The sequence below is a fragment of the Neofelis nebulosa genome, chromosome X (genome assembly GCF_028018385.1).
Source record: "Neofelis nebulosa isolate mNeoNeb1 chromosome X, mNeoNeb1.pri, whole genome shotgun sequence".
NCBI lineage: Eukaryota > Metazoa > Chordata > Mammalia > Carnivora > Felidae > Neofelis > Neofelis nebulosa.
In genome coordinates, this window is record NC_080800.1 from 16,003,304 (window position 1) to 16,030,033 (window position 26,730).

General features: G+C 43.5%; 1 protein-coding gene across 8 annotated transcripts in view; it reads right to left on the reverse strand.

Moving 5' to 3' along the window:
• The window catches only part of SH3KBP1 (SH3 domain containing kinase binding protein 1), a 334,814-nt gene that overhangs the window by 198,297 nt on the left and 109,787 nt on the right, over nucleotides 1-26,730 (reverse strand). For all 8 annotated transcript variants that reach the window (XM_058714793.1, XM_058714795.1, XM_058714791.1 and 5 more), the window contains one exon: nucleotides 1,687-1,810. In XM_058714793.1, coding sequence (XP_058570776.1) covers nucleotides 1,687-1,810 — 124 coding nt within the window. The remainder of the gene's footprint in view (nucleotides 1-1,686; nucleotides 1,811-26,730) is intronic.

The window sequence follows — 26,730 nt, forward strand, 5'->3', positions numbered from 1 at the left end:
GTAAATCTCAGCTGCAGGCCTAAGGTGGAGACTTGAGAAGAAAACATCAGTCGGTAGGCCACCCCTTTTAATGCCTTTTGCGGGATCATGAAGAATTCTGCAGAGGACCTCAGAGGCCAGATTTTTAGACGTAAAAAGGCAATTATCTGAAAAGTTTTATTCTTTCTTTGATTTCAAGTTCTCAGGTAATTTTTACCAAACTCATCTGGATAATTACCTTAATTCTTTAACTTAATTAATCCCTTAGCTTGTTAAGTTAATTAATTACCTTAATTCTCTTATTCACTTTACGAAAGCAGGGCCGGCAGGAGAAGCCCGCCCGTCCTTGGCTCACGGACCCAGGGAGCGTGAGGAGGAACAGGAACGGCTCAGACCAGCAAGCGAGCTGTGGGAATGGAGAAAGACACACGGACTTCTGGCTCTCTGAAACTGACGAGGGCAGGCCTCAAGAGTTCTGGAACTTACGTGCAAGAATGCAGGAGGGGCTTTGGGGGATGGCTGCAGTTTTACAGCAAAGTACGCTTAATTCTTAAAATGGGAAATCCCCTGCACTGGTACGATGGGCTTTAAAAAAAAAAAAAAAGAAAGAAAGAAAACGAGAAAAGAAAGAAAATCCTATAGCTGCTAACCAGCGTGGGCCTGCAGCCAATGCTTCATCTGAATAATTCAGAAAAGCAAATGTAACCCAGGGCAGCTGGAGGGGGTAGAGGAAGAAGCAGGAAGGAAGAGAGACACAAAGCTAATGTCTCAAGCACTATGATCAATGGGCAGTTTATTGGACAAATTCTTATGCTGTCTAAATTTTATGAAAGATTAGCTGTTCTTCCCTGTGGTTATGTAAACTTGCCTTCTTTTTTCTTTTTAATGGAACTCTTGGCTAATACATTTCCTGCTCCTGCTTCCGACCAGCTATTTCTCTTTAAGGAAGTAATAAGCCCGTGAAAAGCCTGCAGCTGAAGGCTACCCTACCATGGGCACGCTCAGTGTGAGCCCCGCTGGATGCACAGAGAGGGTTGGGTCAGGAAAAACTGAGGAAATCTTGTGCGACCACAGTAGAAGTGAGTCGAATCCTCCCTGCAATCTTATATTCTCTCTCCTATCATTTCAAACAACAGTGTCACAAGGGAGGGATGTGGGAGAAAACAAAACCCCAAGGAGCTAATACCTGAAAATCTGCCTTGAGGTCTCAAAACAGGGAAACAAAATGGTTAACGTTCCCTTGGCTGGATGGATGTATGGGCTATATCTCTGCATGCACTGCCTGCGAAACCAGGAGAGACACAGTCTATGTTTGGGAGCCCAGCAGGTAGAGAGAAAGACCCTGATAAAGCCTGCCCTTAAATTAAAAAGAGAACATGGCCAGACACTCACAGCTCAGCCTGCACCATAGCATTCTCTAAAGTCACCTTTCATCCATAAAAATAGATATGAGAGCGAAAGCTAAAGTCCTAGGAAAATCATCATTTACGGATTTAGTCTACTTTCTCATTATAAAAAAAATTCTGTCAGTTCCCTTTATTATAGTTACATCATTACTCGCTCTGTGTGTGTGTCCAAATTTATACAAAAAAACAAAAGGGCAAATGCCATTCAATGTTTCAGCAATTCCAAGTTTGACACAGTTCACCCAGAAGTTTCCAGTTTGGGGTTGTGTGTGGGGAGGGGGCTTGTTCTTTGTTTCCATACCTCTCTTATTGGTTCTTAGAATTGTTTCGGAAGACAGCAAAACATTTCCACCGGATACTTCATGCATGGGTTTTTCTGGAGCTTTGCTGGAGAGAGGGTCTTTCTTCATCTCTTTCTTTATTTCCTGTGAAGATAAAAGGAAAATAAGATAGTTTTTTGAAATTTGAAAATGGCTCTTTGATTATTTTAAGCTTCAGCCTTCTGGAAATGAACTATGATGACCTCAACTCAATATAACATGAGCCTTGAAGAATACCATTTCCTCTATTGCTGTAGCTCGTTTTCCTTACATTTATTACCGAAGCACCTACTCCTACAAAGGAAAACAATGTCCAGTATGGTGACATGACCTTATGTGACTATGGCCATTCCAAGTGACCACAAAGAGAGTGAGTGATACTAAAGGCCACTACTCAGCTCTAAGCGACAGCCTGTCCTAGTTTTTGAACAATGACAAGCTTTAGGCAAGCTAAAAGCCTTCTGGTTTCTATCCTTCCCAACAAGGGTTTAGAGAAATATATTCCAAATCACCATTGTCTGACAATTATGCTAAACCCAAAAGAAGATGATGTAAGTTCATTTACAGTCAGCAAGTTCCTCTGGCTTTCTTTAACTCTTGACAAAGAAAAATGTAAGATGACAAACAGAAATAAAGACTATCAGTCCAGGCCAGGGGTCAGCAAACTACAGCCCACCACACGGTTCTGTAAGAAAAGTTTCATTACAGCACAACCACCTACATCCATTGAGGTATTTTCTACGGCTACTAGAAAATGATGGCAGAGCGGAGTATTTGGAATGGACATCAAAGCCTAAAATACTTGGCCCTTTAGGGAAAAGTTTGCTCTCAGGGGTCTCTTATCCAAGATCCATTAAGATACAGAATTTAAAAACCTGATGGCTGATAGAATTATTTCAAATTAGTCTAATAATTTACATCATTATTTTTGAAAGCATCAATACCTTGAAATGATAGTAACTCACAAACTGCAAGTCTGGAGTGGAGGGTTTCTGGGCTTGTCTGAGCCCATGATCACGCTGACTTGAGCAAAAGTGAAAGCTATGGGGCTAGACCCAGAGTGTGGCTGAGTGGCAGGAAGGGCTCAAGGATGAGACATGTGTCCTTTAGGAAGCACATGGGGCAAGAAATGTGGATGGGCTCCTTCTATGGAATGAACATGAAGACGGTAAATTAGGTAGGGGGCTGAGATTCAGCCTGGGTAGAGGGCAGAGGCACAAAGAAAGAAAAAAAAAGCTTGTTAAAACACAGCCACTGCCGGCAGCTTCCTACACACCTGAGTGTTAGTTACCATATCCAATTCCCCAGTTGCTGGCTCAGTTCACAGCAGCCTCACCCTCCCTCCCCTCACCAGGGCCCCACCGGAAACCAGTAACTGCAGCTGTCGCTTTGGTGGGTTGAGAGTTTCAGCCGGTGTTCTAGGCCAAGCCAGCACAAAGCTGTGTGCATGCGTGTGTACATACACGGACTCCCACCTCGGTAGTCGCACCACCTGCTAGAACAGCAGTTGCAGGGGGTTTCTACAGCCTCACAGGCAGACGGCATCGGGGGACAATCTACAAACACTGCCCATGTGAGCCACATGAGGGGTGGCTTTCTTAGGGATGGCTGCCAGGCTGCTATGGCTTGAGAAGTAAAAAAAAAACAAGCCACCATGGAGCTCATTTCCCCTGAGGTTGTTTTTTTGGGGTAGAACAGCTGCTCAAACTTCACCATCCACTGCAGTGTGGACAGGACTGTGCACACACAAATTTCCCACCTGGACACCACAGAACATGGTGATACAACATCCAGTGTTACCAGGGACTAATTCAGAAAACTTCAGTGCGTCGTGGGCAAGATGTCAAGCATTTGCTTGGCACTAACTGCTAAAGACATGCAGATGGGGAAGGGTGAGGGAGGTGCAAATGTTTGAGAGACTGGAGTGGTCACTAGAGCTTTAGAAGCTATGACTGTTTTGTTTGTTTTAAAGTAATCTCCACACCCAACGTGGGGCTCAAACTCACACCCCCAAGATCAAGAGTCGCATTCTACAGTCACTGAGCCAGCCAGGCACCCCTAGAAGCTGTGATTCTAAGAATACTCAAACCCAAGGCTTCAGGGCAGCACCCCATGAGGACGGAAGGACTGACCTGATCAAGCAGGTGCTTAAGGGCTAAGACAACAGCACTAGGAGAGAGGTTGGTTCATAAATCCCAGATTCCACTGCCCCCCCCCAATGACTGTTTAAATTTGCCACACAGAGAAGCCTAACAATGCCCACATTTCTTAAGTTCCCTCTTAGATTGAAGCAGGGAGGAGACAAAACTTAAAATATGCCCTGTATCTTCCCAGAGAAACCAGACACATGGGCATTGCATTGCATCCTGTAGGCTCCACCTGTACAACATCTAGGTACACCAGGCTCAATGCAGCCCCCCCTACAAACGCAACATCTTCCCCCTGACCTGCCCCTTTTCTGGAACAGAAGGGAGCTATCTTGCTTGACAGCCCACATCTACCCACTTACCCAGGCTAAAAAACTCAGTGTTAACCCTCCTACCTAACCAGTCACCCAGTTGGGCTCTATCTACTTCCTCAACCTCTCAGTCTCTCTCTATTCCTCCTATACTGCCTTAAAACCACGGATACCAGGCAAAGAACTTGCAGAGACATTTCTTCCAAAAGATACACATATGGCTAGAATTTGTTAAAAAGGAAAATAAGTATTGATGAGGATGTGGAGGAACGGGAACCACTGTATATTGCTGGTGGAAATATAAAATGGTGCAACCACAGTGGAAAACAATATGGTAGTTCCTCAAAGTTAAACAAAGAACCACCATGTGACCAAGCAATTCCACCCCTAGGTACACACCCTAAAGTACTGCCATCAGGGACTCAAAGAGATAGTTGTAGGCCAACATTTACTGCAGCATTATTCACAACAGCCAAAAGGCGGAAATAACCTAAATGTCCATCAACAGATGAAAGGAAAAACAAGATGTGGTCCGTACATACAGTGGAATATTATTCAGCCTCAAAAGGGAGTCAAGTTTTGATACATGCTACAATATGAATGAGCCTAGAGACCAATGTGTTAAGTGAAATAAGCCAGACACAAAAGGACAAATATTCTATGATTCCACTTATATAATGCAGCCAGACTAGGCAAATTCATAGAGACAAAACGACTGGAGGTTACCAGGGAGTGGGAGGGGGGATGGGAGTCAATGTTTAATGGTCACCAAATATCTGTTTGGGGTGACCAAAAAGTTTTAGACAGAGCTAATGACAACTGTTGCACATTGTTAATGTAGCTAGTGCCACTGAACTGTGTATTTTAAATGGTTAAAATCGCGGGGTGCCTGGGTGGCTCAGTCAGCTGAGCATCCAACTTCAACTCAAGTCCTGATCTCGCGGTTCGTGAGTTTGAGCCCCACATCAGGCTCTACACTGACAGCCTGGAGCCTGCTTTACATTCTGTGTCTCCCTCCCTTGCTGCCCGTCCCCTGCTCACATATTTTCCCATAAGAACACATACACATGAACACCAGCTAACATGTTAGTACATGCCACGTGCTGAACAGATGTGCTCTGAGAGCTTCACCTGGATGGCAACTTGTAGCCTGAACAACAACCCTATTCACCAATGATGCACACCCCAAGACACGGGGCATTAAGGAAGCTTGCCAAATAAATAGGAGCCAGAATTGGAACCCAACCTGTCTCACTCCAAAGCCAATTTTTTTTTTTAGGTTTATTTATTAATTTTGAGAGAGAGAGAGAGACAGAGCACACAAGCAGGGGAGGGGCTGAGAGAGAGAGGGAGAAAGAGAGAACACAAGCAGGCTCTGTACTGCCGTCACAGAGCCCAACGTCAGGCTCGAACCCACAAACTGTGAGATCATGACCTGAGCCGAAGTCAAGAGCCAGACGCTTAGCTGACTGAGCCACCCAGGCTCCCCCAAAGCTCATCTCTTAACCACTCTTTCTGAGTCCTGCCGGAGTGACAATAATATCTCCCTGCCTCTGGCCTCTTCCACATCAGCCTCCACACTGCCACCAGAGATACTCTCCCAAAACAAAGGTATGAACTTGTCACTCCCCTATTGAAATCCTCCCGTTACTTCCAAAAGACCACAGGACATGCCCTTTCATCTAAAAACTTTTTAAATTTGAATAGTAAACCACAAATCCCTGTGTCCTGGGTTCTGGCTCAAGCTATCCAACATGCGTGCTGACCCCATGGAACCAATTACCGTGCAAATGTAAGATGGGAATGCACTTCTTTCACAACACCTCAACTTTCACAGACATCTGATGTCATGGAGTCCTCTTGGTAGGCTCTAAAAATAGGTGATGATGCTGGCAATGACATAACTTCACACTGGCAGAGGCTTACAGAAAGTAAAGTGTTTTAGCGGATATTTCTTCACTTGTTCCTCACAGTAACACTGTCATTGTGTTATTGAAAAAATAAATAAAACCTTTATTCTTCCAGACTGACATATTTTTGCATATAAGAGTCAGAGACCAGGGGCGCCTGGGTGGCTCCGTTGGTTACGCGTCCAACTCTTGAATTCGGCTCAGGTCATGATCTCACAGTTTGTGAGCTAGAGCCCCACATTGGGTTTAGCACTGACAGTGTGGAGCCTGCTTGGGATTCTCTTCCTCTCTCCCTCTGCCCCTCCCCCCGCTCTCTCTCTCTAAACAAACAAACTTAAAAAAAAAAAAAAAAAAAAAGAATTGTGAGACCCAGTCAGAGAGGATGCAAGAGCAGCCAAAGGCCACAAAGCTATTAATGGGGAGCCGTGGACCCAACTCTGGGCCTTCCGGCAGGGCTCTCCCACTACACCTCAGCTCTGAAGAAAAACTAGTGTCATGGCTACAGAAGGAAGACTCAAAATCACCCCACCCATGGCTCCAGTGGGAATTTTCACTTCCCTCCACAGCTCAAGAATATAAGGTACCGTTTCATCCATAAACCCACCAATACCGAGGCCCAAATCCTTGAAGTCCTTTCTCATCCACACATAAAAGCTCTTTGCTGCAGAGGAGGGCGGACTTGGCACCGGAGTGACTCCTTCCTGCCTGTAGCTGCCAGCATCCGGCTAGCTGGAGCTATCCGAGGTTCTGATCCATGTCATGCGACTCTGGATCTCCTGGGTCTGAGTGTCCCTAGCCCAACCCTCAATCTCCACTTTCTAACACTAGGCCTATATTTTTAACCATTGTTAAGAACCTGGATTCTGCTATCCCAGTGGTAGAGGCCACGCCCTGGGCCAGAACTGTGGGCCATGGGGCTTATAGAAATTCACACATCCCCACATATATAAATCAGCCATGATTCTACTTGTTTTAAAACACTACAAAATCATCAGGGTATCGGCAAACCTCTTTATGCGGTAAAGGAAACCTAGCTTCTCTTTGTCTCAAATCTGATGCCTCAACAGTGAAACTCAGCATGTACAGCAGAACTGAGGCCATCAGTAAGATATCAATGTTGCAATAACACTCAAACTATGTCACAAGGACAACCTGTGTGAAGGGAGAGGAGAACTCATACCATTCCTGTTTCCCAAAGCACTACACTGATCAGAGCCCAAGAGGGCTCACCCACATCTGGAGGCCAAAAAGCCCCAATAATGCCACCCTAGCAAAAACTTGCCATGACACATTTAGCAGCCTGTGAACAATAGCCTCACCGAGGAAATGCATAATTTGTACACAACTGGAAACTAGACCAGCACAGTCTGCCTTCCGATGAGTGGAGTTGCCCGGATGTGGCTGGCTGCGAAGTTAGCTTTCCCTCTTTTCTCCTCAGCCCCCTCATCCATTATGTACTGCACAGGTGCTGGGGAGTGGCCTGGTTGAAAGTTGCCTTCTTTCAATGAACCAAAATACTCCACAGTAAAACATCAGTGAAGGTCCAGTCTAGGAGTCCCTCCCTCCTCTCATCCTACTACCAACCTTGACACAAGTTGAGATGCAGCCTTCACGGTAAATGGAGAGAATGACGGGTGAGTAAAAACAAAAACGAAACAAAAACAAACAACAACTAGTACTGGCATCATCATTTATTAGGTGGATGACCTTGGGGACAATACTGAAAGCCTCTCAGCAGCTCTTTTGTCACCTCTAAAAGAAGTCTAATGCTAAACGCTTTGGTACCATCACAGATGTGTCTTCAGGGTCAAAGAGTAAATTGGAGAGTAGTATACAAATTGATTATTTATTGTCATCATGGTCATCATTAAACAGCAAGTGCTATAAAAAAAAAGAATGACACCTAACAAAACAGATGAACATCATAGTCAGGACTCTGAGTGAAAGAAGCCCGACCAAGAAGATCACATACGCTATGATTCTGTTGTGCAAAGTTTACCAATAGGCAGAACTCACCAATGGTGAGAGATCTCCAAACAGCAGTTGCCCTTGGGAAGGTAATAACTGGGAGGTTCTATAACTCGGTCTAGGCGAAGGTTGCACAGGCATATACACGCCTAAAGCTTCTTTGAACTATGTTTATGTATATGATCTCTGCACTTCACTGTATGCTATTTCCACTTAAAATAACAATATGAAGGCTTAAGCCAGAGGACAACAGATTCTTTTAAATCAAAATGTGCTAATATTTCATCCTAGAAGGTCAAAAACATGAAAAGCTAGTTAGTTCTTGGGTATCTTTTTTTTTAAGTTTATTTATTTATTTCAAGTTTACTTATTTACCTTGAAGTGGGGGGGGAGGCAGAAGGAGGGAAAGGACAGAGAATCCCATGCTGCCAGCACGGAGCCCAATGCGGGACTCAAACTCACGAACCGTGGGATCCTGACCTGAGCCAAAATCACGAGTCGGACACTTAACCGACTGAGCCATCCAAGTGCCCCTTGGATGTCTTAATATTCATCTCAGGGGCTGGAAAGCTTTCTGGGATCAACATTAAGGGGACCGGCGATTGGAATGTGCCAGATGCTTCCTACCAAGTGGGTGAGTCAAGGGGTGACTCATCTAATTGACACAATCAGGTGAGTGGATCTTCTCCCTCTATGAGGTCCTTCCTCTCGACCTCACCTGCTTTCCTCACATCTCAGTGTTTCCTTCTCTCCTGCCACCAACATTACAGGCACACGGAGCGGGCTGCTGCCACTGACACCAGGGGGAGCTCAGTACTGCCCTGACCTGCAGAAAATGCTGGTCCTGGGCTTCCTTTTGCATTAGAGCGAACCTCGGCTGGATCCCCTCAGCTCAGGGCAGAAGCAGGGCAGGGGAAAAGAAGGAGGCATTCATCAGCCTGTCCTCAAACCTGGTTTCTTTCCGCAGGTAAGACTCCCTTTAGGGCCCGGTGTGGCTGTGGGATCACAGCTGTGCCCCCTACGCCATTTCATGGAAAACCTTTTTGCAAAATTACCACTGGCAGGAGATAAAAGGAAATCACTAAAACAAACCCTTACAGCAAATCTACTGCAAGAGAGTTTTGAATAAATACAGAATCCTAAAATAGCACATTACCTACCCCCTACATGCATAATACCTTCCTGACTGCCCCCCCCCACATTAAAGGCAAGTTTGAGGAACAGCCACCCCCTAAACGTCACCTGCTCGCAGAGACTGGTTTACCAGCACTTGGTTCCATTCAGAAAAAGGCTACTAAATCTTAAGATACCTGGGAAGACACAGTAAGTATCTTGAAAGCAAGAGCAGAACACTAGGGGAGCTTGAGGTGGAAGATTCTGTTTCGCTAAAAAAATATCTCATTATCACAATTAAAAAAAGGGGGGGCACCTGGGTGGCTCAGTCGGTTGAGCGTCCGACTTCAACTCAGGTCATGATCTCATGTCTCATGAGTTCAAGCCCCACATCAGGCTCTACACTGACAGCCTGGAGCATGCTTTACATTCTGTGTCTCCCTCTCTCGCTGCCCCTCCCCTGCTCACATTCTGTCTCTGTCTCAAAAATAAACATAAAAAAAAGACCCATGCTGTTGAACCACGAAATGCACCAACTTCATTAGAAAGACTTACAAAGAATACACACACACACACACACACACCACCTGAAGTAAACATGGCAAAATATGAGGATTTGATAAATCGAGGGGGTAGACACACTGGTATTTGCTATTCTGTTTCTTTTCCAAATGCTTGAAATATTTCATACTTTCCCCTAAAAATTACATAGTGAAACCACACTGATCTCATACACAATGGCTTTCTTACATTTAACAAAATATGTGGCCACTTAGAAAAGTGCTCTGACATATCATCATAGATTAGACCTAAGATCTTTTCAGCTCAAAGCTAACAAGTTCTTTTTAAGTAACAGGATACCTATTGTCATGTTTCTATGTAAATCTTCAACTACATATTTGCAATATCCTACATTTGCAGTATTATCTCCCAAGAATCACTGATAACACAGGCCCAGGCAAGAAGCGCTTGGACAGCAGGATGGGAATAAATGCTGCAAGGAGCTCAGGAAGTGCCACATGCCGGACAAAGATAAGAACCTCCGCCTTCGTGTCCCAAAGAGATAACACCACTTCCTGATCTATGCACAGTGCAATTACCTGCATGGTAGTCAGTGCCTGCGGATCTGCCCATGCCCTGCTAAACATCTAGATTACTACCAGTGGATCAAAGGGTGTCAATACAACCAGCTGTCTGGACATGGTTTAGTGGGCACCTAATAAATATCTGTCAAATGAATGGCCAACTTAGCAGACCGTTATGGGCAGGACACCTATTACAGACGATGGGTAGTACATTCAATTCAGCCCAAAGCTATGACAACATGGAAATCTGTGTCATCCCTACAAAGACACAACCGGTGTTCACCGGATCACAAGCAACTTATCGCCTCTCAGGATGCAGATCTGGCTTAAGTAGGAAGAAGATACAGTAAGAAAATTCACACAGTACCTCATTTTCCTTGAACAAGCAATACCTATTTCTTTACTAGAGTGGGAACGTTAGACATTCAAAATAAATTTATTCATTTAAAAATGAAACCTGGGGCGCCTGGGTGGCTCAGTCAGTTAAGCGTCTGACCTCGGCTCAGGTCAATGATCTCATGGTTTGTGAGTTCAAGTCCCGCGTCAGGCTCTGTGCTGATAGCTCAGACCTTGGAGCCTGTTTTGGGTTCTGTGTCTCCCTCTCTCTCCGCCCCTCCCCTGCCTCAGGCTCTGTCTGTTTGTCTCCCTCTCTCTCAAAAATATATAAACATTTATATATTTAGAAATGTTTGAGTTCAAGCCCCACATCGGGCTCTCTCCTCTCTGCTCTCTGCTGTCAACCTGGAGCTCACTTCAGATCCTAGGTCTCCTTCTCTCAGCCCCTCCCCGGCTTGCGCATGCGCACACACTCTCTCTCAGAAATAAATAGACGTTAAAATTTTAAAATAAAATAAAATAAAAATGAAACGTTAAAGGAGCGCCTGGGTGGCTCAGTCAGTTGAGAATCCAACTCTTGATTTTGGCTCAGATCATGATATCACAGTTCATGAGTTCAAGCCTCACATCGGGCTCTGTGCTGACAGTGCAGACGCTGCTTGGGATTCTCTCTCTTTCCCTCTCTCTCTGCCCCTCGTGCACACATGCTCTCTCAAAATAAATAAACTGAAAAAATTTTTTCAATGAAACTTTAAAAGCAGTAGAAGAAAATACGAGAGAAATATTTTACAATCTCAGAGTGGGAAAGACTGTGTGACACTGACACAGAATGTGGAAGCTGCAAAAGAAAGGGCTGATGAACTACAGAAAACTGTAACTGCAAGATTAAAAAAAAAAAGAAGAAGAAGAAAAGAAAGAAAATTAATCAACCAAAGTCAAAGTGGGGGAGCACTGCTTGTTATGGAGAACACTTTCTGCAAAGTGTTGGCAAACAGATCAATAACCCAACAGAAAATAGCAAAAGATAATTCACAGAAAAAAATGACTCAACCCTATGAAAAGATACTTAACCACACTCCTAAGAAAAATGCAAATTACAGTGGGATTCATTTGACAGTAGCTGTGCATTGCACACTGGATAGAAGACCTGAATCCTCCTGGCTGTGTCCTTTTACTAAAAGCACAACATTTACACCCGGCATACTATCACGTTCACACCAGTCCTCTCTAGGGTCCGGGCCCTCTCAGAATACTGTCTCTGTGCTCAGAGCACAGAGCGCAGTGCCTGGCACACAGCTGGTATCCGTGCAAAGGGTAAATAAGTACAGAGGATAGTAAGCACAAGTCTAACTCTCCACAAGTTATAGTCTACATACACGGGGGTGAATATAATTTTTACTACAATGAGTTCTCATTTTTTTTCTTGATACTAAATATGATTAAGCTTCTCAATGGATCTGATACCCAGTGAATTTATATTAGTGCTACTGATGCAAAAAATTGTTTTTTAAATCTATCTGATTGTCAACAATCAAAACAATATAATTTTAGCTCTGGTGTAGAGGAAGATAACCCTCTCGCACTCACCAATGAGAGTATAAATTGATATATAAATAGGCGCAACCTCTGTGTGAGGCAATGTGGCAATTATCTATCAAAAATTTAAATGCCTATGCCTTTTGACTCAGTATTTCCACTCCTAGGAATTTAAACTGCAAGTATGCTTGCACACGTGCAAAAGGGTGTATGTACAAGATTAATTGTTACAACACTGCTTAAATTAGCAAGACTGAAAGAATGTAAATGAGTATCAGTAGAGAACTAGTTACATGAATTACAGTAAATCCACACCAGGCAACTTTCTCCAAGAATGAGGCAGGTCTCTAAATACAAATAAGGATTCTAAGTACAAATAAGGATAATCGCTAAGACATGCTGCTAGGTAAGAAAGCCTAATAACGTATGCTAGCATTTGTGTAAAAGTGTGTGCATCCCTCATTGTGTAATAGAGAACAAACTGATTAACTGAGGCTGCCTCCAGCGAGGGGAACAGGGTGACCGAGAGACGGAGAAAGCACACATTTTGTCACTTTTAATTGGTACCGTGTGCCTGTGTTAGCCATACAACTTTTTAATTTAAAAAGTAACGACTGAGGGGCGCCTGGGTGGCTCAGTCAGTTAAGCATCCGACTTCGGCTCAGGTCATGAACTCACAGTCCATGGGTTCGAGCCCCATGTTGGGCTCTGTGCTGTCAGCACGGAACCTGGAGGCTGCTTCGGATTCTGTGTCTCCCTCTCTCTCTGCCCCTCCCCTTTTCGTTGCTCTCTCTCAAAAATAAATAAACATTAAAAAAAAGTAATGATGGAAATGTGTTTACTATTCCCCAATCATTAGACTATCGGCTGTTACTTTTTCTGCAAACAAGCAAGAAATTGATACTGTCCCCAAATACACTTCAGTTATATCCTTTCCACTGCTAGTTTCAATGATCCTAATGTTACTGGGTCCCAGTGATGGCCGTACATATGCACAGATAAAAGCTTAAAAGAAAGCTCTCCAGTCCATCTATTTCCTCAAGAAGGGGAGATAAGAAAGTTAAGATGTGGGAAAAATCATACCAGGCCCATTAATCGTCTTTTCCATTCATATGATAAAAAAAAAAATCAAAAATTTTGAAATACAAGTATAATCAATGTCATGACAACAACCCAGAATAATAAATAAAATGCTTATAAAAAGGCAATAGTAAATCTTATTTGTAGTTTTACCATAGGTAGAATACAGTTCACTTTAGTGCCCAGAGTACAAGTGTAACAAGACTTAAACAGTGTGGGATTGGTTAATTATGCTCAAAAAGGTTAATCACCAGATCTCAAATTGAACTCCCTGAGGGGTGGGCACTTTCTCCAACAGCCTCTTCTGGAAAATTTTTTAAATGTTCCTGATAACATCATACCTACCCCGTGACACAGTACTCCCAGAAACACAGGAATTGTTGGATCACGTGGTAGGTCAACAGCTTGCTCTTGGAGACAAAAGAAGGGCCATCCAAGGTCTGGGAGCCATTTTTGCCATCTTTTTAACAGCTTTGAAGGTGGTGAAGAGCCCGTGCTCCTGGGGCCCTTTGTGGGAATCCCCGTCACAGCACTGACCCCTGTACTCTCGATCTCTCTCTCTCTCTCTCTCGGCTACTCTGTGAGGGTCTCAGGGGTAAGGAAGAGGTCTCAGTGATCTTTCATCCCCAGACACTCAATAAATCATAGCCATTATTATTAGCTCTGTCACTCTTCTAAAAGATATGTGAGTGCCTACTATGTGCCAGCTATAAATGGCAGCAGTATGTGCGTCTAGGTCAGGGTTAATTTTTACAGTCACAACTGCTTCTAGGACTAATAAACTAATGGAAAAATGTAAATGCACTGGGGTCTCTTACATACAAAACAGAAAGTGAATCTCTTCTTCATTTTCCTAGATCTAAAAACTATGGAATTAGCTTGCAATTATGAATACTATGAGCAAGGGACTGTTCTAAGGGTTTGCACGGAGTAGTTCATCCAGTGCTCACAGCCACACTAAGAAATAGGGGGCATTATCTCTCTCTCTGACAGATGGGGGAGGTGGATCCCAAGAGGGGACAAGACAGTCAAGGGCTGACTGAGGACTGAAGCCCAGGCAGTCCTGGGGCCAAGCCCACACTCCTCGTGGTCACGCCATGCTCCACCTACACGTATATGCTCTCTTCACTTGCTCTGGAAGGCCAACTTCCATAAACTGCCACTTAAAAGAGGAGAGACAAGGAATATCATCATAGAATGAACTGTAAGCGAGCAGTGCTGAGGACCAAGGATTTGAAAGCCACTCCCAAGTAAAGAAATTCTTGAATTTTTAACAAAAAAGCACCTGTTTACTGGTTGTTGAAAGAATGTTTACATACATTTCCATCTCGGATAACTGGATTGTCAAGAATAAATTATTCCAAGCCCGTGACAAAACAATGCCATTTCATGCTCATTTCCTGATTAAAGCTTTTCGACAGCTGGGCATTTTCATTTCTCAGAGCTGTAGAGAGCTATGCAAATTTCCACACAGCAGCTCCAAGATCATTAATCTAAGGAAAGCATGTGCCAACAGAATACCAGATTTTATATTGTTTCACTAAAGAAGAGGAGGGGCAGGTTAATCTAATTACCCCATGTGTGGTCACCTGACTGTGGTTAACAAAAAGATCAAATGCTAAACTGTGCAATCAGCAGAAAACTGCTAAGTAATGAGGCATTTCATATCACAAAAGGAGCAGGAAAGGGGGGGGTGAAATTCTTACATTGCTTGGAACCAGATACTGGAGCAATAAAAATAATCATACTGAGCCCACACGAATGATAGGCAGAGCGTTTTAATTATCACAAGGAGCTAGCAACAGAACTATAAATCAATCTCTCTCTCACACTCCCATACATGCTCACACACATGCACAATCAATAAGACTGGAAGATACTTCTGCCAAAGGATGGCAAACTGGAGCTGAAGTGCTGAGGAAGCAGACACAGGCCACCACTCATAATTAGACTCGCCCCGCACCCGTGACTGTGTACTTGGCACTTACCGCTCAGGGCACACTACTGTTAATTCTCCCTCCAGTAGGAAGCAGCTGGGTTTGGATAGGTAGTACCCCTCGTTCAACACAGCTGATTATTCAGTTCAAGTTGTGGCCCTGATGCTGCAGAGGGTGTGTGACCTTGGTGCCTCGCTTTTGTTGGTTGTAAAATGGGTGATTAGTGTATCTTGAAGACTGAATGAGATCATGTGGATGAAGGCACACCCTCTGGGTCCCAGGGGTCCCAGACACAGGCCAGGCACTGAGAGGTGGTGAGTATTAAAAGGGAGAAACTTTCCAGTATCCAATTCCTACTGTGGCTGGTCTAGCAGAAGTCTCGAAAACTTTCCTTCCATGCACTCTTTCTAAGAGAGCTACCAGAGGGTGTGGCTCACCAAATCAAGCGGGTCGGACAAGACAGCGAGGGAGCCAGGACCCAGGGCACTCAATAATGACAGAGAGATGGTGGGGATTTCCTAGCTGAGTTCTGGGCAGCAGCTTCAAGAGCAACCAGTTCAGGTTGGAAGGTGCTAGTGTTTTTGTGGGGGATGGGGGGATGGATTAAGAGGCATTTTAAAGATGGGGCTCCTGGGTGGCTCAGTCGGTTAGGCGTCCGACTCCGGCTCAGGTCATGATCTCACAGTTTGTGAGTTCCAGCCCTGCACTGGGCTCTGTGCTGACAGCTCGGAACCTGGAGCCTACTTCGGATTCTGTGTCTCATTCTCTCTCTCTGCCCCTCCCCCACTTGTGCTCTGTCTCTCTCTGTCTCTCAAAAATAAATGAAAAATGTAGGGGCACCTGAGTGGCTCAGTCAGTTAAGCGGCCGACTTCGGCTCAGGTCATGATTTCGTGGTCCGTGAGTTCGAGCTCCGCATCGGGCTCTGTGCTGACAGCTCAGAGCCTGGAGCCTGCTTCTGTTTCTGTGTCTCCCTCTCTCTCTGCTCCTCCCCCATTAGCGTTCTGTCTCTCTCTGCCTTTCAAAAATGAATAAATGTTTAAAAAAATGTTTAATGTAAAAAAAAGAGGCATTTTAAAGAGTTGTTTAGTTCAAGGTATGAAAAGATTTGCAGGTCCTAGGATAATTCAACAAACAAAGAATTATTATCTGTAGGAAAAACAGTTCTATAAAAGAATTATAGTATATTCTTGCTTCAATGCTCAATATCAGCATTGCTATAGTAATGAAAACATTAAATACAGATTAGACCAAAACCTGAGATGAAAGCATATAGGGAGGATGGGGTAAGCGGGAGGTGGGGGGGTAACTGAGCCGAAACCCTTAAGCACCACAACAGGTGACAGATAATATCTAGGATTGGCAAACCAAGAGACAGCACTCTTGCATATTACTCACAAGTACTACAGCGAGTACTAGAAGCAGCTGCTTGAACTGAAAAGTGACTGTCTCCCAGAAGACAAGGACATGAGAAGGGCCACAGCACTGCTGGATACTCATGTATCTTTCAATACTATACAGCTTGTAATCTATATACATATACATCGCTTTGATTTTTAAACTTAATCATTTTAAAGGCATACATGCTTGCTCCACAAAATAAATAGTAAAGGAGGACATAAAGCAAAAGGTCAAAGTACACCCATTCCCCAGTGAAATCCGAGCCCTGCTCCCCTAGCAACTATGAGTCGTGTGTCCCTACTTGCTTTTAATACAAAGGGCCTCATACAATATAGGTGTTTTACATCTTGCCTTCTTCCATTTGATGACTTCTCTTGGACATCTTCTCCTGTCAGAGCTCTGCCCCTCTGCCCCATGGCTGCACAAAATCCAAATGTAGGATTTGCCAGTATCAGAGTGGATGATCTGGTTGTGCAGAAAAGGAGATTTCAGAACTAGGCAGCCTGACCAATCAGAACCACCCAGATTAAAGAGCGCTAAATCAGAGCTGGGGGAGGGGGTGGGGGGAGGAACCTGGGGAAATGAGGGGATAGAAAATCAGAGCAGATATATCTCGTCAGGGACACGTGGCTACTGTCTCTGCCTTCCACTCCCCTAGATGAACACAAGGCCTTGCTGGAGTGGAGTTTGGTTCAAGAACCAGGGGAGCTGCATGTTTCTCACCATACCATAAACGGAAGTACACCAGCTGTCATTGCTGGCTCCTTCTGGAATGCTGATGGAGAAAACTCATGGCACAGCAAACTGGCTGTTTCTGAGATCTGGCAGAATCTCCACTGCTGTGTAGACCAATGGGATCTAGGGGCAGAGACGGGTGCATGAAATACACCCTGGTATATACTTCATCTGCTCCTGCCCCAAGGCTATCCCCCTTCTGCTGTATTTCTGTATTCTTAGCTATACGGTAATTTACTGTAATCTGGGGCGGGAGAGGAAGTCCTCTCCCGCTCCAGATTATAGCCCACGTGAAAACTATCTGGTGGTCTTAAGTCTTTAAGACTTAACACTACAGTGAGCATCACTGTGTCTATAGCTCTGTACAAATACACGTGTGTAACTGGGGGACAAATTGCAAAAGTGAAATTTCTTTATTTCACTTTGCACTCTGTGTGCGTCCTTACTTGTAACAGACAAGGTTAGCCTCCAGTTTTCCTCAATTACACTCCCACTAATAACATGAATGTGTGCCGATTTCCCTGTATTCTGTATCTTGACACTTCTTAATTTTTGCCAATTTGATAACAGAAAGTGAAATCTAATTTACATTTCTTTAATTAGTACAAATTAAAGCTGATCAGCTTTTCATATGCTTACCATCTATTTGGCTTTCTTTTCTGGTGATCTGCCTGCTCATGTCCTTTGTCAGTTCCACTATGAACTTTGCCTCTTTCTCTTTCATTTCTTTTTTTTTTTTAATGTTTTATTCATTTTTGAGATAGAACACGAGCAGGGGAGGGGCAGGGACAGAGGATCCAAAGCGGGGCCTGTGTTGACAGCACTAAGCCTGATGTTGGACTCGAACTCACGAACCCGTGAGATCATGACCTGAGCCAAAGTCAGACACTCAACCGACTGAGCAACCCAGGTGCCCCTTCTTTTCATTTCTAAGAGCTCCCTGAATATTAAAGAACTGTCCCTTGGTCTTTCATATGTTGCAGAATTTCCCTCATTTGTCAACTATTTACTCTATCAATTCTATTTTTTTTCCATACAGAAGTTTCTAAAACTTTTTTGGCAAAATCCATTCTTTTCCCTGAGGTCTTCTTAGAGATGTGACAGGATTGCAAAGGAATTCTCCACTGAGAATAAAATAAAATAAAATAAAATACACTCACTTTTTCTAATAATTTTATGGCAAAGGTTAATGCATATTATTGGAAGGCCTCTCAGTTCTCACCCTCAACCCCCAAAGAAGAAAGAACCATCCAAAAACTCAGCTTAGAATAACTCATTCCGGCAGCGCCTGGCTGAGTCAGTCAGTAGAGCAAGTGACTCTTGATCTCGGGGTTATGGGTTTGAGCTCCATGTTAGGTGTAGAGATTGCTTAAAAACAAGATCTTAAAAAAATAAATAAATAACTCATTCTGGGAAGTACAAAGCCCTGATTTTAGGTGCCTGGTTTCCAAAGCTTAGGTTTGAGACTAAAGAAGTATTTTGTAGTGGGAAACTGCTCACTGATGACAGCCACGACAGGACAGTCCCTTCATTTGTGCCTAGAAATACGTGCCTTTATTTAGTATTAATAGACTAAAGATAAATAATATTAATTAACAGATTAACAGGTTATAAAACTGCAACTGTCTACTCATTAAACAACAGCTACCCACTCTAACCTCTTCCCAGCTCCTGGTAACCACTATCCTACTTTCTGTCTCTGAGTCTGACTACTCGAGTATCTTCCTTTTTGTGACTCGTTTATTTTACTTAGCATCAGGTCCTCAGGGTTCATCCATTTTATAGCACGTGTCACAATTTTCCCCCTTTTAAAAGATGAGTAATATTCTATTGTATGTATAGACCACATTTCGTTTATTCATTCATCCATTACTGGACACTTGGGTTGCTTCCACGTTTTGGCTACTGTGGACAATGTTGCTATGAACAAGGGTATACAAATATCTCTTTGAGAGCCTGCTTTCAGTTCTTCTGAATGTAGAATTGCTGGATCATGTGGTAATTCTATTTTTCACTTTTTGAGGCACCTCCATACTGTTTTCCACAGTGGCTGCACCAGTTTGCATTCCCACCAACAGTGCACGAGAGTTCCAATTCCTTCATATCCTCACCAACGCTTGTTATTTTCCATTTTTTTTCTTCCACAGTAGCCATTCTAACGGGAGTGAGGTGATATGTCAATGTGGTTTTGATTTTCATCTCCTTAATGATGAACAATGTCGAGCATCTTTTCATGTGCTTGTTTACCAACAGTAAATCTTCATTGGTGCAATGTCTCTTCAGGTCCTTTGCCCATTTTTAAGCAGGTTATTTGTTGTTGTTGTTGTTGTTGTTGTTGTTGTTGAGTTATAGGAGTTATTATTCTGATACATGACTTACCAATTCTTTCTCCCATTCCATTGTCTTTTCACTCTGTTGATGGTGTCTTGATTCACAGAAGTTTTTAAATTTTGACGTACTCCAATTTATCTTTTTTTATTTTTCTTGCCTGTACGCCTCCCTCTCAAAAGGACCCTGGCGATTAGCATCTCCCTATCTTCAGAGCCTTAACTTAAGCAAAGCTGCAAAGTCCCTTTTGCCACATAATATATTTGTAACATACACACAGGTTCTGGGGGTTATGATGTGGACATCTTTGGGGAGCCATTATTCAGCCTACTTCATCTTTTTTTTGAGAGAGACAGAGAGAGAGAGAGAGAGAAGGGGAGAGAGAGAGCAGGGGAGGGGCAGAGGGAAAGGAGAGAGAGACTCTTAAGCAGAATCCACACCCGGCGCAGAGACCGACACAGGACTCAAACTCATGGTGGTGAGATCATGATCTAAGCCAAAATCAAGAGTCAGACACTTAACCAACTGAGCAACCCAGGTGCCCCAGCCTGCTTCATCTTTAAAACAGAATAATGGCAACATCTAACTCAAGGGTTATTATGACAACTAAATAAACCACTATCTGAACTGAGCTTAGAACAGTGCGTCACCTATAGTAAACGTGGGCGATCGTTAGCGCGCGATACACGGTGTTACAGGAGACAGGAGTGTGACTAAGGGCACCGGTAAGAACAGAAGCTGGGGGGCATCTGTACTGCCTGACAGGATGAAATGGCTTCCCAAAAGGGATAACATACCACTTCCGTGATAAGAAATGAGTAGGGTTTGGAGAGTCTGAAAAGGGAGGCCAGAAGGAAAAATTCTGAATTTTCTTCCACATTCTTACAGTGGCATTAACATGTCAGAAATCTTTCCCAAGAAGCTACATCTGCTTTCAGACAGTAGCTGCGAGGTGATGTTTTCCTTTATTTATAAGGAAACACACTCAGCTGAATTTCTGCATCTCTCTTTAATAAACAATTCACAAACTTTTTCCCAGCAAATTATTTTTAGAGTAGAAAGGGATTTTTTAAAAAGCAGCAGCAGCAGCTCATATTTATAAAATTTGTCCTCCAAGTTTAAAAATAGATCTAAAAATCTGATGACAGTCCTGCCCCATCCTCACCGATCAGCGCCAGAAAGACAGACAAAGCCTGCTTTGGGACTCGGGATTTTTAAAACGTAGCCTTGGCTTATCTCTTCTCCCTGGAATGCTCACAGTAAATAGCAGGTGGACAGAATAATGAAGGAAAATAATCACTATTGATGTTATTCACATTGTTCCTTTCACACATGCTGGGAAGCTGCAATAATTAACTGGCGGAGATCTAGAACAATTTCTCAACTTGCCCTTGTCCTCTCCTGATAAGCCTACTCCCTGCCCCCACACCAACAGAGCAGCTTGGCCTCAGTTCCTGCAGAGTTTCGGCAGTTCTGACTTGGAGGTTAATTTGCTCGGAAGCCAGAGCACACTGGAGAGCACCGCAAATGAGCGCTGTGGCTTCAGGTCACATGTAGGAGATGTGCTGATAACAATGCACTGCCCTGGTATCAATTTTGCCACCGGCTGCAATCAAACGCACAACACACAGACACACAAAACATACACACTAGCTGTAATTTATAAGATTTTTACCAAGCCACAAACACAGATGAAATGAATCGCAGGATTTACTATCATCCTGAGCTATCTGGCTGATCTACGTCTCATTTGGGCCAGCCAGCTGTAACCACCCCAGCTCAACCGTGAGAGGCACACCTCAAAGGCTAAATACAGAAAAGGCATGCTGGTGACTCTGTTTTAAGGCTCCATGATATGTTGAAAGAAAAAAAAAAAGCCACACAGAAATACCTGGGGTTCAACCAAAATTAACAGCATCGTTTTATAATTCATACCCTGCCTTATAAATGAGAGATGTAACTTCAATACATGTGACCCACAGCCCTAGTAACCGCTCAGGGTGAAGCCAAAACCCATCTAATGTGACTGACCCAGCCACATAACCAAATAGCATGTACCACGGGCATTCCCGGACACACCAAGCAATTTGGGCTGGCGTTTGTCTTAGAGCTTAGATAGTATGGGCAAAGAAATGAGTTCTCCTTGAAGGAAGAGATACAAAATACTCATCTGTGGTATCTATGTTTGGGAGACACAGAATATGCTGAGTTTTCAGAATGAAATCGATGTTCACAATAGGAAGATTAAAATGAAGGCAAAATTTTCCAAGACTGATCCCAAATTCTGCATTTTGGGATGAGTAATCCCATGGTCTGACTTATGAGTCAACATATGAGTACATTAACTACTGAAGACATTTCCTGCATGCACAAAAACCTGGATGCAACTGTTGGAGGTAGTCAGGTTGAAAGGAGAGAGAACTTGACATTTCACATCTCACTTTCCTGTCTGTGTAAGTTCCGCACACAACTTTTTTTAATTAGTAAGATCCATGTAAAGTTTCAGATCTTGAAACAGAGAGACGTCCTATTAACTCAAAAGAGGCTTTCAACTTGATTTATAAGATTATATCGAATGATATTATTTTAAGGCTGCATTACTCATTGCAAATAGTCACTACATGTTTTTCTCCTTTTCAAATCAATATTATTATTGATTTAGCATCACTTGGCAAACAGGAAGAAAAAACAAAGCCAACCTCTTTCCAGGCACAGACACCCAAAGCTACAGTGCTATCTGTAAAGCTGATGGTACTCATGACGTAAGTGTCAAAATGCACATGGGGCACTTCACGTTTTCTCAAGTAGAAGATGTTTAATTCAGTGTGTGCTTGTAACAAGCCAAAAGATCATATTTACACATTCCAGTTTGGGTACTAGAATAATAAAGATAAGTAAAACCCTAGAAATGTCTCCAAACTTAACATAGCCACTGGTTTGAAACTTCTAACAAATATTAGGGAGCATCTCTAAACAGCAGATAAGACATCCCATATCATGTAATCAGAGATCAAAATCCAGAATTTTATCCTTTCCAAGTTCTTATGTTAAAATCTGACTACGAGAATCTTGGCCCACAATCCTCTCCCATTTAAAATGTATATATACAACACAGGCCAAGGGCTCCTATCCTGGGATTCATGAACAAACATCTAAATTTTAAAATGGGCAAAGGTTATGAATAGATAGTTCACCAAAGAAGAACTACATTATATATGGTCAACAGATGCATAAAAATATAAACTTAGTAGTAACCATAGATATAAATATCAAACAATGAGACACCCTAGGAGACACGCTGAATTTTTAAAAAATTTTTTTAATGTTTATTTATTCTTGAGGGAGAGAGAGACAGAGTATAAGTGAGGGAGGGGCAGAGAGAGAGAGAGGGAGACACAGAATCCGAAGGAGGCTCCAGGCTCTGAGCTGTCAGCACAGAGCCTGACACTGCTCTCAAACTCACAAGCCATGAGATCGTGACCTGAGCTGAAGTCGGATGCCCAACAGACTGAGCCACTCAGGCGCCCCGAGACACACTGAATTTTTAAGAGAGAATCTACCCGGGGAAGGGAGAATGGAGCCTTCCATACTACTGGTGGCAGTCCAAGTTGGCATGCTTTGGGGAAAGCCAGTTGACAACAGGGATCATACATCTTAAACAAACAAACAAACAAACAAACAAACAGACAAAAAAACCACAAACACTCACACTCTAAACCCAAACTCAATTTATAGGCACTTATCCAAGGGAGGTAATCACTGATGTCCTCCAAGGCAGATTGAAAGGATGCTCACAATTGTTCTTTCTGAGGAAATTAGAGGCAATCTAAGATCTTAACAATTGGGCCACTACAAGGTAGGGCTGTGTGTTTTCAAAGTTGACTATTGAGCTTAGCTGGGATGCCTCAGGGTCCTCAAGGCTTTGGGAAGGGTAACCATGTACCATGGCCTTGAGAGGATGGGCCTGGGCTCCCCAATTCTGCCTCAATAGTAAGGCTCTCCTTCTGTATTGCCTTTGAGGAGAGGGTTCTGAAACTTTACAAAGCTTGCAAAACATTACCAGTGTTCCAGAAGACTAAGTGACATTATGTTAAACTTAAGAACTGCTTACAGTGAAGACTCTGTATCCATGAAAAATGAGGTTTAAGAATGTATATATTTAGGGGTGCCTGGGTGGCTCAGTCGGTTAAGCGTCCAAATTCGGTTCAGGTCATGATCCTGTGGTTCATGAGTTCAAGCCTCACATCAGGCTCTGTGCTGACAGCTCAGAGCCTGGAGCCTGCTTCGGATTCTGTGTCTCCCTCTCTCTCTCTGCCCTTCCCATGCTCACGCTCTCTCTGTCTCTGTCTCGCTCAAAAATAAATAAACATTTTAAAAAAGAAGAATGTATCTTTTTAGGGGTGCCTAGGTGGCTGAGTCAATTGCGTGTCTGACTCTTGATTTTGGCTCAGGTCACGGTCTCATGGTCCATGGATCGAGCCCTGTGTGGGGCTCTGCACTGAGAGCAGGGAGTCTGCTTGGGATTCTCTCTCCTTGTCTCTCTGCTCCTCCCCTGCTTGTGTGCATCTGTGTGTGCATGCTCTCTCTCAAAATAAATAAATAAACATGAAAAACATTTTTAAAAAGGAATGTACATTTTTAGAGGCACCTAGGGGGCTCAGTCGTTAAGCATAGGACTCTTGGTTTCAGCTCAGGTCATGAACTCACAGTTCATGACACAGAGTCCTGCGTCGGGCTCCCCGCTAATGGCACGGAGCCTGCTTGGGATTCTCTCTCTCTCTCTCTCTCTCTCTCTCTCTCTCTCTCAAAATAAATAAATAAACAAGAATGTATATTTTTAGTGCACTATTTTTAATTTTTCTCCTTTGCTAAAAACATTGGTTTTGTTTTAGTTTTATTTATTCCAAAAATAAAAATATTAATAGTCTTTGAATAGTTAAAAAAATGGTTACAATTTTGTTAATGTCTATTTTTCCACAATTTAAACTTAAAAAACACACACCAAACAGTTGGTTAGAAAACACCACCTACAGTATGATCCCATTCTTATAGAAAAACCATAAATACCTATCCATGCTTAAGACATATGACTGGAAAGCTAGAAAGTAAATTCTCAACCATGGTTATCTCTAGAGGGTGGAATGACATTTTCTTCCCATGTGAACTTCTTCATTTTACAAACTGTAAATATGTACATTATCTAAGAAAGGAAATACCTGGATTGGTGGTAAAAAAAAAAAATTAAAGAGATTCAAAACACTGATTCAAGTAGAAGAGAAAAAGAGGGAAAATAGCTTAGCTTTAAATAACTGTAGACGACAGTGCCATTTTTAAAAACCAAAGCTATTACCAACAGTAAGAGAGTCCCTTCGGCTTCTGGGTGTGACATTAGGAGAAATCCAGTTTCTGGGTAAGTTTCTGAGAAATCCAGTTAACTGGGAGTTACCAGTCACCTCTAACAGCTTTGGGAAGCTTCAGGACCCTCGAGGCAAAAGCAAGAAAAAAAAGAAGACAACAAAGAAGAAGAAACGCAAAGGGAGAGGTCCAAGCAAAGATAGCAATTGGAAATTAAGGCCAGAATAGCTCGGGGCCAATTTTTAAATATTCAAGGAGAAAAATTCTAGACATAATAAGAGAGATTTCACCAGGTTCCCGACTCACCACCCACACTCCCTCATTTCCTCTCCGTTGCAACAGTGGACACTGACCATGAAAATTAACGGGAACTATAGTAATGACTCCCGGGAGGAGTGGTTTCTGCACCAGAGAAAATCAAAAGGAAGCATCCAGCATTCTGGGAATATCCCAAGGAGATGGCCGAGGAGGAAAGTAACGGCAAATGAGAAATGCGTGGGTGGTCTGTCAGAGAGAGGGTGGGGCGAGGATGTAAGGCCCAAATTAAACACACTTCCTAAACTTCCAGTTCTCCCTTCCTCATCTCCCCTACCCTGTGACAGGTATCATAGGACCGTGAGGAGACCCACTCGCCGCGTGAGGCTCTGCCCTAGACCTACTTCTGTCTGCTTGTAGCATTTCCGGACTGGTCAGAAACCAGATGTGACAGCGACCCAGCCCAGCCCACTCTGTCTGACGAGAATTCCTGGAGCAGCCCATCTACTCTAGGACAGTGAGACAGAAAGACCCACACACAGACAGACCCACAGAAGCAGAGACATACACAGAGACACAGACCCAGAGACAGATGTGTGGACAGACTCACACACAGTTGAACACAGATGAACACAGACACACAGAACCACAGACCTACAGACAGAGAGAACACACACATACACACACACACACACACACCCATAAGAGGAGACGACCCAGGCCCCAGAGGCCATCCTTCATGGAGGTCGCTCTAATGGCTGTGTCATTCCCCCTCCCACCTCTAGCTCACCCAGCCACCACTCATTCCAGGGGCTCCTCTGTCCTGGATCACAACTCACTCTTTGGAATTTTACCTCATTTCCAATTATTCAAATTGAGCAGAAAATGTGTTTTTATTTTCTGTAACTGCCAAGCCCCAGGTTCGTGGGCATGTCTGAATCATCCACACTCCCCTGTCTTCTTCTACCTGCTGCTTCCACAGATGTCAGCTCCTATCTCTGGACTCAAAGGCAAATTCCACCAAGCAACGTGCAGTCTTACACACATACGCACACACACAGCTACGAGAATCGTTGTTTTCAGGATAGCTCTGCAAACAGCCAGGGAGGGTCAGGCCTGGCATTTCCACCCCGGGTCCCAGAGGACGGCAGCACCGTGTGAAAGGCATGTGGCTTTGGGGTCACGTCCTGAGAACACCCTATCACCCAGTGCTAGCCTTCTGTAGGATATGGAACTACCAGCTGTTCATCAGCTCTCACAAACATGACGTGACATGAACAGGCAGGATCCTGGAAAATGGGTGACTTGTCACTGTTACCAAAGTCAAATTGTCCATGGCTCAAAACAACTTCCCCATCATCCTAACTGTGGAGTCTTTCTTGATTGTCTTCTTTGAGGGTCTGACCCTGATTTTATCTTTCTCCTGTTTTCTGGTTATAAATAGGGGTACTTGACTTCCTACTCTGTAATGTGTGCTTCGGTTTTCACATCTTAACTTTTCTAAACAACCATGTGAGCAAAGTAAAAATA